Source organism: Apaloderma vittatum, unplaced genomic scaffold (assembly GCF_000703405.1).
Source record: "Apaloderma vittatum isolate BGI_N311 unplaced genomic scaffold, ASM70340v1 scaffold23752, whole genome shotgun sequence".
Classification (NCBI taxonomy): domain Eukaryota; kingdom Metazoa; phylum Chordata; class Aves; order Trogoniformes; family Trogonidae; genus Apaloderma; species Apaloderma vittatum.
The window spans coordinates 20856-39685 of record NW_009704513.1 but is presented as its reverse complement, the minus strand read 5'-3'; the positions used below and the strand labels follow the sequence as shown (position 1 = coordinate 39685).

At 35.1% G+C, this 18830-nt stretch overlaps 1 protein-coding gene across 1 annotated transcript in view; it reads right to left on the bottom strand.

Annotated features, from left to right (window-relative positions):
• Positions 1–308: 308 nt before the first annotated feature.
• Positions 309–18830, bottom strand: part of MCPH1 (microcephalin 1) — a gene marked incomplete at its 5' end in the record, with an annotated part of 37254 nt that continues 18732 nt past the window's right edge. The window contains 4 exons of the mRNA XM_009865079.1: positions 309–371; positions 1155–1232; positions 5740–5902; positions 8918–8955. Coding sequence (XP_009863381.1) covers positions 309–371; positions 1155–1232; positions 5740–5902; positions 8918–8955 — 342 coding nt within the window. The remainder of the gene's footprint in view (positions 372–1154; positions 1233–5739; positions 5903–8917; positions 8956–18830) is intronic.

The window sequence follows — 18830 nt, the reverse complement described above, 5'->3', positions numbered from 1 at the left end:
AAAGAATGCTACATACATTGTTACTGAGAACATACTTGGTTATTAAACAAAGTAGTCTGAGAAGAAACAAAAAATTCAGAATGGATTAATTTGAAGTACTGTGTCCTTTTTTCACACAAATACAGAAAAGAGGGGAGGAAAGATGCTTATTTTTCACATGAAGTTTAACCATTCTCAGTGTATTTGCTATTTAAAAATTTACTTTCTCCTTTGAGAAAAAATACTACATTACAATGGATTATTAGTTTCTTTGGGCTTACTTCAGAATAACAAAGTTTCCTAACACTGTGAGAACATACAGCTTACAATCATGACATAAAGTCTTCATCTCGAACATGTAAAATTACACAAAATACAGATTTAGAAAGACTCTAAGAGATAAGATTGTAAATTAATAAAATTATAGTAAAATTAAAGTTCGAACCCCATTAAAGCCAGTATAAAACTTTGAGAAACAAGTAGCAGATTATAGTATATTTAATTAGCTGCTACAATGTGAGAGAAATTATGAAATCTTTTTTGGCAAAGCCATTAGAATGACTGACTAGTAACCTGATAGAATTCTACATGTTTTAAAAGCAAAATTGCCATTTAATCAATTACAACACATGGAGTACAGATACACTTGGGTCTGCACAGACACATCATGCCCCCACATCCATACTTTTGCACTACTTCACAATTTAGTACTTGAGAATGATGATTAAAGCCAAGAAAAAAGCTTCATTTTACCTACTTAGTAGTTTTAGATGCCCACAATAGTTTTCCATTGCCAAAGTAATTTCTCGACGGATACTGAGCCCATGATCTGAACAATCTTTCTGTTAAGCAATAATATTACTCTCCAGTTTATACACAAGCACAGATAGAACTAAAACATGCAACAAATAAATTAAAGGACATGTACATTTAAACAAGAAGCTAGTTTATTCAGATGTTAATTGTTGATTTGTTTTTTGCATTTTCCATGCATCCCAAAGTTTTTGTACGCATTTCAAAAAGTAGTGGACAAAGGAGAAAATAACTCCTTACAGTATTTGCTTTAAAAAAACCCAACTCTAGTAGTTCTTTTTGTTCACAGAACCCATTTAGAGGGTAAATCATTTTCCAGATAAGAAAAAAAAATCACAAGTTTAAAGGGCCATTAAACTTACAGGAGCTGCAGGGAAGCTGGATGAAAGCTCATATGGTTCCTCCGAGATCCAATGGCCCAATTCCAAAGACCACAGAACCTAAAATAAATTGAACGGTAAGTAGAACTCTTAGAATTTCTAAAATAGCAAACCCTTTGAATGTGTAATCAAACCTGGCGTATCAAACACTTCTCACAGTTTTGTATCATCTGCAAACTTGCTGAGGATGCACACTTCCCCATCATCCAGATCATAAATGAAGATGGCAAACAATATTGGATGAGTGTCAACCCTTACTACTGACTGGGATTATGCAACTATTATATATAATCCACATTACATACATAAATCAGCCAGCAAAGAAAAGCTCAATTTCATTCTCTTCTGTATCCTCCTCTGGCAATGTCACATCTGAGAACACAAAAAAGGCTGCTAGCAATGCAGAGTACTGTCTGACTGGAAAATACATGATCAGTTTGTGTTCAGCTGAGCTCTGAAATGCTGAATCGAGATGATACCTGGAGATCAGAAGTTCTTTGGGATACTTTCAGACTTCTGTTCCCATCAGGCCATCACAAAATGGTTAATAGAAATAAAACAACTACTCGAAATGGTTATATTTTCAATTTCTGTAACATGCTATTTTTAATTTTTTTTTTGGTGTGTACAACTTTCCCAAAGCTAATCCATCCAGCATTTTTCTGCGGTTGATTTTCTAAAACATTCTTCAAAACAATTTATCATTATAAGTTGCAGCTGGTGGACTGTAATACTAAAAGCCACACAAAGAGTGTTCAGAAACTAATTTCTAGATAGTCTAAATCCTAAAGCACAGTCTGATGGAAAAGGAGTTTATTTTCCTCATTGGCTTCATCAATGTGAGCTGAGCCATAAAGCTTCTCATGCAGGTAGAAGACTGGTAAGTTCTTTGCCAAGTTTGCCCACTGGCACACAATTCAACAGCTTTTCTCATTTACAGATATTTGAGCTTACAACATCCTTCCTGTAGTTGCCATTTGGCACAATTTAAATGCAAGACAAATAAATCATTGTTACCCACTAGTGAGAGACAGCACGAGCCGTATGTGCAAACTTAAAAACCACAGCAACCCCCCCAATAGGCTGCTGCTCCTACAGCAAGAGGTAGTATTAAATGAAAATGAAGTGTACATATACCCCCCAGAAGGAAAATACAGTTGCAAGAAAAAAGTATGTGATATATGTGATGGTTAGATCACATTTTATGACAAATTAATGCAGAACACCACGAAATTCCAAAAGGTTCATATGCTTTTTCTTGTAAATATATGGAATTTATTAGAAATTAGAATTTATTAGAAAGTAAATGCTGTGTTTTGGATAATTCTACCTCCAGCAGTCACATTTTCCCTAAATACCTCTTTAACCATTTCAAAGAGATGATGTTAGCATGACCATGCACCATTAAACTGTTGTCATTATTCACCTTAGAGCAAGCTGAACTCCATCAGTGCATGAAATTAATTCCGTGCTTCATTCACAATTAACTGAAATATTCCGTATTGAAATTATTCTTTTGGAAGATGTCATACAAATCAATATCTTATTAGTTATAATTTAACTATTAGTTATAATTATATTAGTCATAATTTAAATTACATATCTTTATCTCATAAAATTTAGGAAGTGGTGCTAGAACATATTCCCCTGAGACAAAAATTGGTATAACAGATATCAAACACGATAAAGCTATCCTTTACAACATTACAACTCACTTCTAGGCTGAATAGACCGATTATAAACTGTTTTATAAGATCTACATTGCTAACCTAATTGTTTGCAGGGAAATAACTGCCGTAAAGGGCTCTTTTGCCCCAAATCTGTTGTTACAAGGAGCAAATTGCAAACTGAATTTAGAAAAACCAAGTTCTGTAGTCTTTAGTCTGAAGTAGCTTATGCTTGATGACTTTCAAGGGAACCAGCAACCTCTGATACGAGCTGCTACAAAAGCTGGTGCCGTGTGTGATGTCACAAGCGGTGTTTTACTTGTGAGGGGAGGTGTCCAGTTTGCAGGCTATTGGAAGCAAATGATTTTTTTGTTGCTAATGGAAAACAGCACATATTCAAACTTACTGTTGAACTTTATTACAAAAATCCAAAGAATATTATGTTTACTTTTAGAAAGCACACAACCAAATATATGAAAATGTAACAGCTGTACAAAAAGAGAAAATAATTTCTGTAGACATTATATCATACCAAACCTAAAAATAAGTTATGAACATTAATAAATCAATGACCTTTAAAAAATATTCAAAACCTAAAAATGCATTGCTGTGTTCAGCCAAGAAAAGTCTAGTAACTTCTTTAAAACAACTGCAATGTTACATATTTTAAGGTAGTATCTGTGCCTATTTTTCACATTTACTTTTAAAAATTTACAATACAAATATCAAAATCTGTTAACTTTAAACTTATAGCTGTTTTTATTTATTGCAAATAAAATAAACTTGTAAAGCTAAGAAATTTCTCTTTTAATCATAGTATAAATCAACTTTAACTGAACCAAGAAAATTGTAACTTCTAATACAATTCTTAGAGACATGCTGCATGAAAATAATTTCTTCATAAATAATCTTGAGCAGGAACAGATGTACCATGCTGTGTAATATGTACACCATGTCCTTACTGTACCAAAAATTGTGTTTGTACCAAGAGTAACTGGCAAACAACCCAAACAGATTAAAACATAAACCCAATAGATTAGTTATGATTAAGTAATCCTATTTTATTTTCCAGGTCAATTTTACAGTAACAACCTCAATCAATCCTTGTAGTATTTACAGAATTTTGTTTAGAAATGAATTTTGTTTATCTTAACAAAAGATGGATTAATGGTTGTCTATCATGGTTCTGGAATTCAGTACAAAGACACCATATCTACTTTCCTAGATAAAAAGAAAATAAGATACAGAGTTCATGAACAGGTCCTGCAGTAAATAAATTAGGTCACCACTCACTAAAACATTCAGTTTTCATGAACACAAAGGCAAGAACTCTCCATTCTATTGACAAAGTTTGCTTCTGACTTTGTCAGAGATAAATTTTCAACCAATATATTTTCATACCAACATTAAAAAATGCTTCAAGTTCATGTAGGACGAAAACAAGTTATGATTTGCAATATTATTCTTGAGTAAATTACTTTTTCTTGCTAAATCAGTAATATCTTCATATAAAACAGTTCCTCAGAATGTGGAAAAGGACTAAGAAAAGCTGAATTACTTCAGATTATAAAAGTGCTTGTATTGAGAAGAAAGAGCTATTTAGAAGTTTTCAACGTACAGTTACAAAAGATTTAGCTTAAAATCTTATTGATAAAGCAGTACAGTATGGGTCAAAATAGCAGCTCTATAAAATGAGTGAATACAGCTTCATTATTTGATCCAATCGTATTTACAGGGACAAACTAATCCTTGTAACAATTCCATTTAACTTACTGGTATTTTATGAGGGATATAGATGATCCCATGACGAGTTTAAAAGTTAGACTGCAAAACAGCAGGGGAAAATCCAGCTACTAGTCAGTACTGGTCTATGAAGGGCATATGTTGATGTTCTGACCATGGATTGGTCACAGAAGTGCAGGGCATAAAATGAGCAATGAAATTCCAGAACAGCAATTACTAGAATACTGATTATTCAAATACTGCTTTATGTACAAAGACAGGAAACTATTTTACTGGATTTTTTGTAGTAATCTACATCTTTAGTTATCTTAGCAGTTACTTGAAGCTTTTTTCACAAGGAAATATACAGCTTTCATATATGACTGTTACGAGAAATTAAATTACAGCAAACATGTTGTTACTTGTTTAAAGCTCCATACAAAGCTAAGTGTGGAACAGGTATTTTAATATTTCATTCATAGATGCACAGAATCATACGATAATTGAGGCTGGAAATGACTTGTGGAGAATGCCTTGTCCAAATCCCGAGCTCAGATATGTTTCCTACTGCAGGCAAGGAAGCTATTGTTCTTTTTCGTCACAAAGGGACATTAGAAGATCGTTAAGGTGACCAATGTACTTTACAAAGTCTCTACTCATCTACAAATAGCTTTCCTTATTTTTTTTCCTATTTTACACTTTTTCCACTACGCAGCTAAATATCTAGTAAGTCCCTTTCATTTTTACCAATGCTGAACACGTTTCAGAACACAACAGGAATGTATTAAATCTGTATATAAAAAAAATCAGATGTAATAATGAGACATGGCTAATGCTGAGCAGAAATTATTTGCTTAGCTTTTAATCTATCCAAAAATAATGCATGTGACATGAGTTTCTTATCCAGGAGATCTGAATTCAGGCATTCATAAAAAACAAACTGAGGTACAATACAGGTATACTTTGGTCAGATGAAGTCCTGAAAGACTGTAAGTCATTGTAACAGAGCTTCGCACTGAAAAATTTCCTCTAATTGATCTAACTCTAGGCAAGCCTGAACATCTGAACATTGCACCATTGCATATAGCATGGACACAAACATGGTTATATGGCTGATATTTCAGCTATACAAAAGGAGTTTAATTTATTCCGAAGTAAAATTTAAAAATATTTCTTACCCATTCATAAGAAACAATCCAACACCCACGAGCAATTCCCAGCATAACATTCAAAGTACGACGAGGACTGCCTGTAACTACATGACTTGTTGTTTCACAGACTTCATCTGAGAACAAAAAGTCTCCGAGTTTATTCACCACATGAATCACTGTATTTTGCTTCCTGAAGAGAAGAAAATGAAAAAAACCCCCATACAATATTGAATGGATATGCAGAATTATAAAAGCATATACACACAATACAAATTCACCCAAACTCACCTCATTTCTTTCCTCACTAATCATTTCTTATCCTTTTCTCACTGAGCCTTTACCCATTTGGTAGCCCTAAATTCAATAGCCTTCCTACAGAGTCCAAACAGACGCTTTTTTTCTGTCATCACACAGTCATATCTACTTGCACATCAAAGCTCTTTTGCCCCCCACATCTATCTTGTCTGTTTAAGCAGAAGCTTTTGAGTCAGGAATTATCTAACATATTGTGTACAATGCCTGGTACAACAGAGCCTCATTCTTGGTTGCTTTTGTAGTATTATCAAAAGGAGTATTACCAGGAAGTGTAAACATTTAGGGACAGCACTTTTAAGAGGTTTTCATTAGAGGTCGCATTTTATTCACATTTTCAGTATCTGAATAAAATGCTGGGTCTAAATTTATAGAGAAGTTCTAAAGTTCTGCCTTGCAACCAATATATCTAAGCTAATGTCTTAGTTAAAAATTCACTTAGCCTTAAATGCAATTACACTTAAATATATAAAATTAAATATAAAATCCAAAATGGCTACTTATAACTAGAATTCTGCATTCTATGCATAGACACACTGAAGAACATCACTATATCATCATCATGAAAACACTGAGATCTTGCTATCACTAGAGAAAAGCTGTTGCATGAGAACAATTAACTGTTCTTATTAATGATTATTTTTATAAATTGTTATTATAAATGATCATGAAAGTTCTGTAAATGAAAGCCCAGTTTCAATGTCCGCTCTGCTTCCTGCCCTTGGCTGACTTGAAAATGCTACAGGAGGTAAAATGATTAAGCACAACGTTGAACCACAGTCACACCTATCACAGCGGTGATTCTCTCAAGTAAAACAGGTTACTCACTGACATAATGTGAGAGCACTCAGAACATCTCCAGAAGCCTCTGAGGTTTGTAATTCATTCTCACTACATTTCACTCCAAAGTAACTAACTGAGCTAGAACTCCCGAAATACCCCAGCTAAAACAAACACTGCTTAGAGGAACTCTAAGCAGTGCAAAACTGCAAAAAATACTTTGCGGAGAATGCAGCAATCTATTTTTTAGAATCAAACAAATAAATGAATAGTAAAAACAGTGTAGCAAATTAACTTCTTGCTTAAGTCAAAAGCTGATATTCTATGTGGAGACAAAACAAAATAAAATCAAACCACTGACCCTCACTCCAGTGTGAATTCTGGCCTTGGCTATATGGCTTTGAATGTTACCAGAACATTTACTATTCCCTTTTGATTTTATGAATTTTAGCTTGACATAGCCTACAAGGGAACACTTTTGCAAGATTGCAGTCCATAGGGGATGGCCCTGCCTAGACTGCATGCTCTATGTGAACATTTTCTAAGTTCTTTCTTGTGTCTATGCAAAGTTTCTTACAAGAGGAAAAAGCCCTGTTGTACACAGGAATTGAATTTAAGACACCTTATAAATTACAGTGAAAACTCACAAGTTTATACTTCAGTTAGCTGCAAAAACTGACAGATGAAAATTTACAGACAAATTTCCCTGAATTTATGATTCAGAAAAACAGGTAGCTGATGGCTGTGAATCAATGAACAGCATTTAATATAACCTCAAAACCTGATGCCACAAACACACTGAACTCATGATAGTTAAATTTAAATTCTAATGAACACTTCTGAGGCTGTCGCTACTGGGTAGTAGCATTTGGTTTTGACCATTGAGTTGTACTTCGGAGGAGTTCTTTCAGAAGCAGCCCATTTCCCTTCACCTCCTTACAGGTTGATGAAATGCCTACAGCTGTAGACAGCCAAAAGTTCTAAAGAAAATAAATTGTTATCAGCATGCGTTTTTACTTAATGAAAAATTAATTGGCTAGTGGGCAAAATTAATATAAGAGAAATAATATATTAATTACCTCTTTCAAGAAACCAACTTTTGCCCCTCTCTGCCAGGATTTGTCTTCTTTAAGGAAGATCACAGCCTCTGTTTTGCACTACTTCTATCTGCTCTGCAGCTATTACCTTTACCTCCCCCACAGTGGAGGTAGTGACTTGCAAAATACATCCTATAGTCTTGGTGTTACTAAGACACAGTGACATTAAAGACAAAGGAGGTATTACTTCCATTTTATGTTTCTGACATATATTAGTATATTCGTTAATAGCAATTGACAACAATTTACAAAGAACTTCTAAAAGGACAGCCACTAAGTACTCTTTCTGAGTACTTACATCTTTGTAACTGTCAAGATTTAATTACTTGAAACCTGAAACAGATTTGTGGGTAGTAGAAATAACTTGAGTTTTGAAAAAGAATTCAGAAAACTGTAAGCAAGTGTAGTATAAAATATGGAATTGTGTTTTTGTTGGATGTTCTTTATGCTGTAAGGCTTTTAAGAGAATGATAAGAACATGCCAGAAAATTATTAACTCTCCCCCAAAATATGCAGTGGCAGCTGCTTCCAATGTTTTGAAACTAAGTGGCTAAAAAGCCCACAACTGATATTTCTTCAGCAACTATTTATATGAAAGAAAGTATTTTGAACTGATATTTCAGATTATGACTTTTTAAACAGGAATAATTAAAATATATGGGGAAAACGCTAAGTTCTGGGCTGGAAGTCTGAACCGTTTACTACATAAAATTCCTTTTTATGTTTCGTTCAGAAAAATTCAAAAGTTGCTGAAGATTTTAGTTTCACTGCTCTAAAGCCTTGTTGAACTCACCTACGGAACAACTTCAGTCCACACCACAACAACACCAACACACACTATACACAGCAATGACACATACATATACATACATGTTTCTAGCTAAAATACAGAATGAACTAAAGTGTTTTACCATACAGACCAAAGATAAATTTCAGTTCGTATAGGCATAAAAACATTACCAACATTCAAGTCTAAATGATGTGCTGACTAAAGAGTCAAAATGTTTAGTACTTACTCAGAAGACATACTCGTCATAACTAGTGTTCTTGTGGGCTAGAGATGTGAAAGAGACAAAAAAAAAAATTTGCAAAGTTTTCCTCTTTAAAAAAAGCCTTAAATTAAAAACTGTTCCATTAGGAGGACTTAAACTACTTCCTAACTGCAGTATCACCCGGGGAAGAGGCTGTATTAATTAATACACACACTAGAAACATTAAAATTGGGAGGATGATGCAAGAAGGAAATCATGGCTGGTATCAAAGTGTCTGACAGGAGACAGGAATGTTAGCTTTTCATTAGTAAAAACAAAAAGCAAAGGATTTCCAATTGGGGATGCCACAGAAATAAAAGATAGTATTTGTCTTCTGTCTTTTCCTTCTGATCAGGTGGAAAGGAAAAGGTAGTTTACCTGCAACAAAGAAAACCTGTAACTTAAAAGTATTCCGTTTTTTTCCAAAAGAAAGGCAGAAACTGGCTGAGATGCTGCAGAAGCAAGAGCTTATTTATTATAAAGTAAAATTGTAATGATTTTATTTTTATTTCGATAGTGTAGCTTCAGTAATTTTAGTCCAGGTTTTTAAGTTAACATTCCTCTACTTTTAAATCTTGTCTAGTGAATAAAAGTTGTATATGTAATATAACACGAGGTATACTCAGAGGACAGCAATCCTGAGACATCTTAAAAAGCAGCCTTCCCTTCCCCAAGAGCTTATTCGTGAAGCAGAAGTTTTTGCCCCATACAGACTTTAAATAAACATTTTAAGAGTTAGTATTATACAAGCTAGAAGAGGAAAAAGTATCCTTTGTTCACCAGCAATGACCATGAAAGCCTCCAGCATGCACAAAGATAGGACAGAATAGGAATTTCAGCAGAATCAGAGAAATACATAACAGAACATAGCATAATCATCAACAGATATATACAAGAGGTTTTTGAAAATCTTAGCTAAGAATTACTCATAGCTACATAAACATGCGTAAGTACATACACAGACATTTTAAATTTGTAGAAAAAGTAGATTGACTGACTTATACAAAGATTTCAAACATCTCCTGTTAATTTTCTAAATTAGTATGTGAATTTTTCAATTATTTCTCTAGATAACTACTGCTCCATAAGAAATAATCATTCCCATTTCTGACCCCCTCCTCACTATACTACCACAGCCACTAGTGGTAAGCTCCCAAAGTCTGTGCTAAAATTCAGTTTCCTTTGAGTAATATACTGAGCTGAGACCACAAAAATATTTTGAATTTGATTACGGCTGGTAATACAGGCCGAAAAAAGACTCAAGGGCAACTCATTTTACCCAGTAATGAAGCACAGAAGAGAGAACACACTCTGGCACAATTCATTTGTCCTCTCTTATCAGTACAGAACTGTTCTCCATCAAGTGTTCAAGCAATTTTTCACATTCAAAAATGGAATTCCTTGGAATTTTCCATGCAGACTAATAGTGTCCACCATGACTGTTCATTATATGAACAGTCTTTGCAGAAATAAAACACAATTTATATACCATTCACAAGCTAGATATTAAAGATAACATAAATAGTAGTCTTTTCAACATACACATGGTAATTTCATCCTGTGGTTGGGGAAATTTGAGAAACATGAGCTCTAAATTTTATTTAAGTCTTCAGAAGCAGCATAATGTAGCATAATTAATTTTTTCAATTGATGATGAATATTATGCAAGCAATACTTCAGAAGTGAAAACATATACAATATGAAAATGGAAAAAATCAATAATAGAATGGAATAAAACTTCAAATGAGGAAAGGATGAAACTTTAATATTGAAATATTTCTGTCAGAAATTCTATGCAGTATTTTTGGAAATGTAATTTTCCAAATTCTAACTTGTTGCCAGCAATATTTACTGATGATGCCTTAGCCTACTGATAGCCTGACAGAAGGAAAGACAATATGTACTTACTTGTAATCAAAATTTGTCATGTTCTTAGCCAAAAGACTTTCTCTACTGCATCATTTTCAAGTCTGAATAAGCAGTCACATTTAATTGCTCTTGGAAGTTCCAAGAACTTCATAGCTTCACTTCTACAATGCAACAACATGTATTAAATATGTAATACTAATATAATTAGTATTAAATATGAAGTAATATAAACTCAAAATTTGAGTATATATTCAGAAAGACCTTCAAGATCATCGAGTCCAACCAACAGTGAGGAGATACCTCATACTGTCTTAATATACATTGTTGGATTTATGGAAACTCCTGAATATTAAGGGATACTAGGATGTGACAGCCCAGGAAGGCACAAGACATGGCTTAAAAGCATGGTTTTACTCTTCTCTGTCCAGTCTTTCTAGGCTGAAAATCTCGTCTATGCCAAATATGTCTGCTCCAGCACAGTGTCCCGCTTTCGCTGGCACAGAATTCCAGCCATGGGTGTGCAAGCTGTCAGCAGTTTTGAGTCAGGCAGGAATTTAAGCTGCGAGGGCAAAAGCCAGGGCAGCTGACCCAACCTGGCTCACAGGTGTATCCCATACCATAAACTTCAGGTTTATTATAAAGGCGGAAAATTGCTGAGGACGGGGGTTCCTTCTTCTCAAGGTGTCACCAGCCATTCAGGGAGGGACACGCTTATTATTCTGCCCCAGATACGTGGGGCCATGATGTTTTCCTTCAGGATCTGAAGCCAAACCTCACTGCCATCAGAATGAAGCTCTTTGGCTAGAAATTTGGAGTTAAATCCACACAAAAAAATTACACTAGGTTCTTGAATTCCTTGGACAGTATTAGCTCCAAAGCCAGATTCTTATGAGCTTGTTCAGAATGTGCAGAAATGTACCCTTCCTCCCAATTTTTTATACATGAAATGTCATATAAAACTATTACTAATCAGACTGCTATTTTTGCCAAATTTGGGTTAAAAAAAAAAAGGCGTTACTACAAACCAAGGCCAGAACAGCTTGAGATCCTACAGCTGCTTCTTCAGCACCGGATCAGAAATACTTGTTAACAGTTCCTTAATACTTTAACTATAGGGAAGTGAAAAATTGCGGATCCACGCAAGCTGGGAAACCTGTCTTGACATTACCCTGCAAAGTCAGCTTTTACGCTACAAGATATTGCATACAAGACAGTATGTACAGTGAGTGTTCTGGGCAAATGTTCTGTCAGTGCACTTCAAAGTGATTCAAAGACTCGAGAAAGCAAAAAGATAGATACAAAAGGTAGAAATTGGAATAAATTTAATTTCTTTCAAACTATTATTTCATTTGCATTCAGAACTGCATATTTTTTGCAAGTTAGAGGTCATTCACTAAGCAAGCATTTTCTTTTATTGCATCAGTAAGACCTCTTCAGTAAATCCTCTTTAATTAGTTACCAAGGAGAAACCTTAGCCAAAATATGTTTTAATTTGCAGTTGTACATTTTTCAAATTAATTGCTTCCCCTCACTTGCTATGTAATTTTTCTTCTATGCTCTTTGTGTCTGTTTTATTTTACATGTTGCTTTTATTGCAAAAATTTTGAGTTAGCATTTTCTTTTCTGACCAGCAAAAAGACATCTGGTGAGCATCATTGAGTTCTACTGCACATTTGTAGCAGGATTATTATTAATAAAACACTGGAAAAGGTGGTATTACGCTAACTGGTCCTTTTATTTACCATTAATCTCTGAATTCTGAAGAGTTGCATATCTGCAGGCAGTGTTATAAATGACATGCTTCAGCTTTCCTTTATATATTTCTGAGGACCGCAGTTGCATTAAGTATTTCTTTAGAGTCTGCCAACAACAAGATTTTTCTAGGTTCTCTGAAATATAAAACATGGGTTTTGTTAGTTCAAAGGAAATAGTATTTGTAAATCTTTCTAGCACTCAAAAGACAATGTGATACTTCCTGTATGTTAACTGACCTACACCACACAGAAGAGGCAGCCAATATATTATTTCTTTATCCTAAGTCTGAGCAGGTGTTTCTTGGGGCTGAAGGACAGTAACGGAAAAGTCCTGTTCTGTACAATCTGTTTTTCAAGAAACTGAACTCAAATTTTGTTTCCTTAAGAGTGTCAGGAGTTGTTTTTCATAAGTGACCATAAAATATGTTTTTCCAGGCCAGTTCTCAAGAATAAAGTGCATTCATGTTAAGAATTGAATTGATAGGAATAGTTTTACATTTGCAGCTGGTTAAACTCCAGCCTAAGTATATTATATTTCATTTTGTCTTTGGGTCAAGAACCCAGGCCCAAGATATTTTTCAAGAAAGGTTTTCTACCAACAAATAGCATTTTTGAATGGTGTATTACTTAGTTCAAGTGCTCCTCTTATGTGTTGAAGTTGCCTGAAATTCTGAAAGAAATAAGCTCAGTGCAGTCTCTAATTCAGGCATATGCTGTGATGGAGTGAAAAAAAGACTTTCACCTTAAGGACACAACATGGTACTTAGCCTGTGTGGTTTGGCCAATATACCAAGGATAAATGATTTTTTTAGGAGGAAGAGGAAGTAGTGCACGCACAGGCAAAGAATACGTAAGGGAGAGTACAAGATTCTTAGGCTGTTTTGTACTCTTGCAATCCCCTTTTTCTCTGGCTATTTTAGGTCCATCAGACTAATCTGAAATCGGTTCAGAACTTGCACACTCACTTTTGTTCTTCACAGCTGTATTTCAGAAGTAACAATCTTCAGTTCTGCTAGTACACAAGCCAAAAAACCAGCCATGTGTAGCAAGGGAATATTCAAGAATCAGGTTATCACTCTGCTTTTTTCTAGGAAGGTTGTAATGAGGACCCAAAACTTTAAGGCTGTTTCTAGAAACAATCTATAAATTGTGCTACATTAATTTATTCTATTCAAGCAATTGTGGCTTATAGCTGAAAAGAATTGGTAATTGTAATGAATTACTACTATTCAGTAGTTTCAAACAGCAATTATTCAAAGCTGCAATTTACTTTCTGGCTGGCCTTTCTCTTCGTATCAGTCCTTTGATACTGATATTTTTCTAGTTTCCTCTGGCTGCAAACTCAACTTTGACTGTAATTTCCTGACCAAATATAGTACCTCTGTTTTGGTCCTAGAAAGATGTGAAAAATACAGCCATCCTAACTAAATCAATACTATCATGGTGAAAGATGAAAAAAAAAAAAAGCAGGCTACAAGAAGACAGAAAAATAAGATGACATGACAGGTTCCTGGGCATCAGCTTTCCTTCACTGCCAAAGAAGAGAAAAAAAAGAGAAATCCTGTAATCACACATAGGAACCCCTAGAACTTATGTTGGAATGGTGATGATTAGCTTCAGACTTCTCAGATTAGCAGTGTCACAGTTTACAACTTACTGACATTTTCAATTTTCTACAGGCAACCATAATAGCTAACAACTTTATGAAAAAAAAATAAAACTCAATGATGGGTATACAAAACTCTGTAACATGGGACAGCTTTCACAGCAGCTTCAAAGGACAAGTCTAGCTGGCTGTGATCATTTGCAAAACTAGAGACTGACTTTTTCTGCTAGAACACACAAAGATCAAAGGGACCGCAGATGCTCCTTCCCACCCCTTTGACTGCAAACAAAAATTTCCAGGTCAATCAACACCACAAGAAAAAAAGTCAACAAGCATGATTAGCATTTCCGGAGGCACAGGCAGCAGTGATTGCCATTCTGTTGGCATGGCTAAGCTTCTCCAACAGGTACAAATTAGGGGTTGGCTTCCCAGTCAGCATCGCTCAGGAAAAGCAGCAGCCCAGTGCCCAACTATCTTTGACTGGCAATTTTCACCTCTAGACCATATAACATAAAACTTGAAGAGACGGAGAGGGATAGACTGCCAGTATGACAGAAGTCAATCTCGAGAAGTGACATACTAAGGGGAGGAGAAAGCTACTTTATAATTTAGATTTTATCAGAAAATGAAAGCTCAGGTGACAGAGGGGCACTCCCTCACCCCAAAAATGTCACAAGCCAAGAGAAAGAGAAACAAGGGCTGTCATGGGGCAACACTCTATTATGGAGAAAACTCATACATGCAAGCAGAGACATTTTAAAGACCAGAATAAGGCATAAATTAACGCTGTGATTAGCACCAAATAATGCCCAATATAGACTCGCCTTCCCAAATGATCTATGAGAAAGCCAGGCACAGATAATTTCTTTGTGCTGAAATTTTAGGCAACACTAACTCACTCTCACCCCTAGTTTCACCAAGGTTAACAAAAATAGTTTGTACCTTTCTGTGAATTATTTAAAAAGAAAAAAAAAATAAGCATGATGTAGGAGTGAACCTGTGTCATCTGTTCAGACATTACAAACTGTTTATGCTTTCATAATGTTCTGAAGAAGTGAACAATTTCTTTGGACAGCTGACTTAGAACCAGCTAAAAGCAGTTCATGATACTTTAGCTGAGATACCCAATGCCTTAACTGTGAGATACCAACCAAGGCACAGGGGTAATGGGCAATGGTAGAGTAGCTTCAGTGAAACTAATGGTTTGATTTTTAAGCCCTCATCAGCCATCCACTCCACTTTCGGTAATGGTGGTTGCCACCCCTCATGGAAGGTTCATCAGAAATGACATCTGCCTCAGCTACTTCATCGCAGATGTCAGCGCCCCAGTTCCCGTTGCTCACAATGGGTCGTACACTGGCCAGAAGCCACTGGGGCACAGAGACAACCAACCTGACTGAAGCTTTACTGCCCTCTAGACAACATGGTAAACAACTGAACAATAGCTATTGCAGGCTTTGAGGTGCAACAACAATATCATGAAGGGTAGAATAATAATTAAGAAACCTCAACCACTTTTTTGTATTTTTAGGATCTTGAAGGATTATGAATTAATCATACATGCACATAAGTATTTAATATAAGATTTTTTTGTAGTGCATACTTGTGATCAATGGTGGCTGTTTTCAGCATCTCTGATTAGTTATACTATTAGAAAGCAGTACATCTATTGAGGAGTAATGTGGTGCTATATTTTTAATAGATTTTTTCCTATTTTGTTAACAGATTATATATTTATTTTTCTGTTCCACAGACTTGTCTGTGAGTTCGTAATTCAGTTCTACAAAGATCACACAATGAATCCATAAAACGTTTAATTACAGTGTAGAAAAGAATGGTAGTATTTTCTAAATTATTAAAAAAATTGTTAATGAAGATATGTCAAATGCTGACGATGTGCAGTTTAGCAAGTCTTTGGTTCAGATTAATTTTCAACAATTTTCAAGAGCTGAAAGGCTGTAATTTAGAAAGTCATTCTGACAGCTAAAGGACTTCTAGCCTACAGTCACATGAGATACCAGTAGGCTTATGTAGGGCATTAATTTTTCTAAGAGTTAAATTTCCCCCCAAAAGAGGATCTAACCAGCAGTTGCTTTTCCTCCTGGTTGTTTCTGATGCCAAGAGAGAAAATAATTTCAATTTTACACTGATGCATTGCCAAATCAGCTGCAGTACAGTGGACTGTTTGGTTTTCTGGTGTGACAGTTATGACCTCAGTGTTAAATGTAATGGTGTACCCCATAACTAGAAAAGCATTGTGATTTACCAGTATAGATACATATCTACATATTTACAGCATACATACTTCAGCAGTGAGTATTGTATGCTCTTACTACTTATACAGTGTTTATGCACTGCTCCCCTCATGCTCTGGGCCAGAAAGAGTTGCATCTGTTTCTTGAACCTAGGCCTCCCTTCCACCATCAAATCCAAGGATGCCATAGACTTTTAAATAAAAGGATGGAGGTGGTATATATGTACTTCAAATAACTTGGGATTCTACGGTTTTAGTTTTGGTTCTTAACCCTATCTACCATTCACCACACAGAACTCTTAAGCAATTTCCTACTTACCTAAAAGTAATAATAAAAAATATATGTTTTAACATAAGACCTCATAAATAGTCTCTGGACAAAAAATCACCATCTTTACCAATCTTCTGGGTAACAAAAACAAATAAAACAAAAAAGTGAAGCTTTTTTTCTTAATTCTATGGAGACAAAAATTGAAGCTTTCCATATGTTGAAGCCAAAAAGAACCAATACATTAATCTGTTGGCCGAACAGAAATTTGGTGACAATTTTATATAAAAATGTAGGTAAATTCAGCTTCTGGATCTTAACAAGACTTCCTGCCAAGATGAAAAACTGCAAAGTCAACCACTGTCATGGCACATATTTCCGTTGTTCCAAACATCAGCCCATGCAAGAGTATGAACAGCAGGTGCAAGTGTCCCTGGGACACAGGAAACACCCTAAACTTGAATTGAGAAGAGGTTGTGCCTTTTGCCGTAGAAAGGTACTGACTTGAAAAGACACTCTTCTCAAGTTAATAATTAGACCACTGCACTTCAGTAGGTAGACCAGAATAGCTAGCAAGAGATCTGTCCTAAAGGCCATGAATCAACACACAAGGTCCATCTACAGGAGACGTTCCCAGAAGAAATAGTAGCATCCGTAAGTGGTGCTAACAAAGTTGTCATTAGGACATGGACCTAAGCATCCACTGTAGGGTACAGTGGATGTGGGAGAAGTGTGGGGGACAAATTCACTAACTGGACAAAGTCCAGAACCAGAACTACCTTGCAAAACTTTGAGTGAAAATACTCCCGAAATTAAACATGCAACAAGACTTATAAAATTGACTCAAACCATGGGGTGCACAGGCATCCTTTACAGTATTATCCTCTGCAAAACTCGGGCAGTAAGTACTAAGTCACAGGTAGTGACTCTGCTTTTCAAATATTTACTAAGAATAATTTTGCAGTGATTTTAGCCATCTCATATTAACGTTGCTGATTTTTTTTTTTTTTCCTACACATCAGTTTTATGGCATGTTTTTTTCACATGGTTGAGAAGTTTCTTCTGTTGTCTCGGAAAACCATTTTAAGAGGTTTTTTGAGTGTAAAATTTATTCCAATTGCATTTCTACCGATGTGATACTGTTAGACCCTTTAAAAGACTTCTATCACCTCTCATATCCCTCTAAATATATGAAATAACTTTTTATTTTAATAAAAAAGGCTTGTTATTCATAACAAGTCTTTCCCTGATGTTTGCAAAGTACAAAATATTTACAACACTAACTGTAAATGCTTTTGTGACATTAAACAATGAATTCAGCCCTTAATCCTCACATCAATAGATTAACACCACTGTAACTAACTTGTTTGAATACATTTTTGGCTTTATTTTTAGTTATTTCACTTTGTCTTCTTTGTGCAGAGCAGCAAATAACTATGTATTCAACTTGATGGAATAATTGAAAAATGCAAAAAGGGTATATTTTATCCCTGTAGGCCAGTATTATCAACTTAGATTTCTAGTCCAGGGAAGCCACCTGCTGACATTCATAGGCATTAATCCACGGCGTTTATCCTTACTGACTCTGTACGAAAAGAATCTGGAACTGTCCTCGATTACAGGTTGTCATGTCTCAAAAAAAAGTTCAAACCTACAGGCTAGTTTTATAAATCTATCTTTATACACTGCACTTGAGTATGTACAGCACACCAAAACTCCTGAGGGTTTTGAAGTGGCATTAGTTTAAACCCCAAAAGCTTGTTCTTGAAGGCATTAAAGATTCCTGAAAATCTTATCTTCCCCCAATAGGCCTGCAGCTGCCATTATAAATTGCTCTGTCTTCATGGCTTTTGTTAGCTGGAACTACAATTTTAGATAACTTTGATTAGAAGTTTTCCATGTTAAGGGTACAATAAGCACATCTTTATAAACAGTGTAGATAAAGAAAACAGGAGTAGTTTTAATCTAAAATTACAATAAAAAATGTCTAGAGATTCACATAGTCACATTTCTGGAAACATTAGTCCATTAAAACAGCTAAGAAATGACACTTCTTTTACACTTGTATTTTTAACATAAAGTCTTTAGAAATTCTTCATAATACTATGATTCCATAAAAGCGTCGATTTTTAAAAATATTGGTGCTA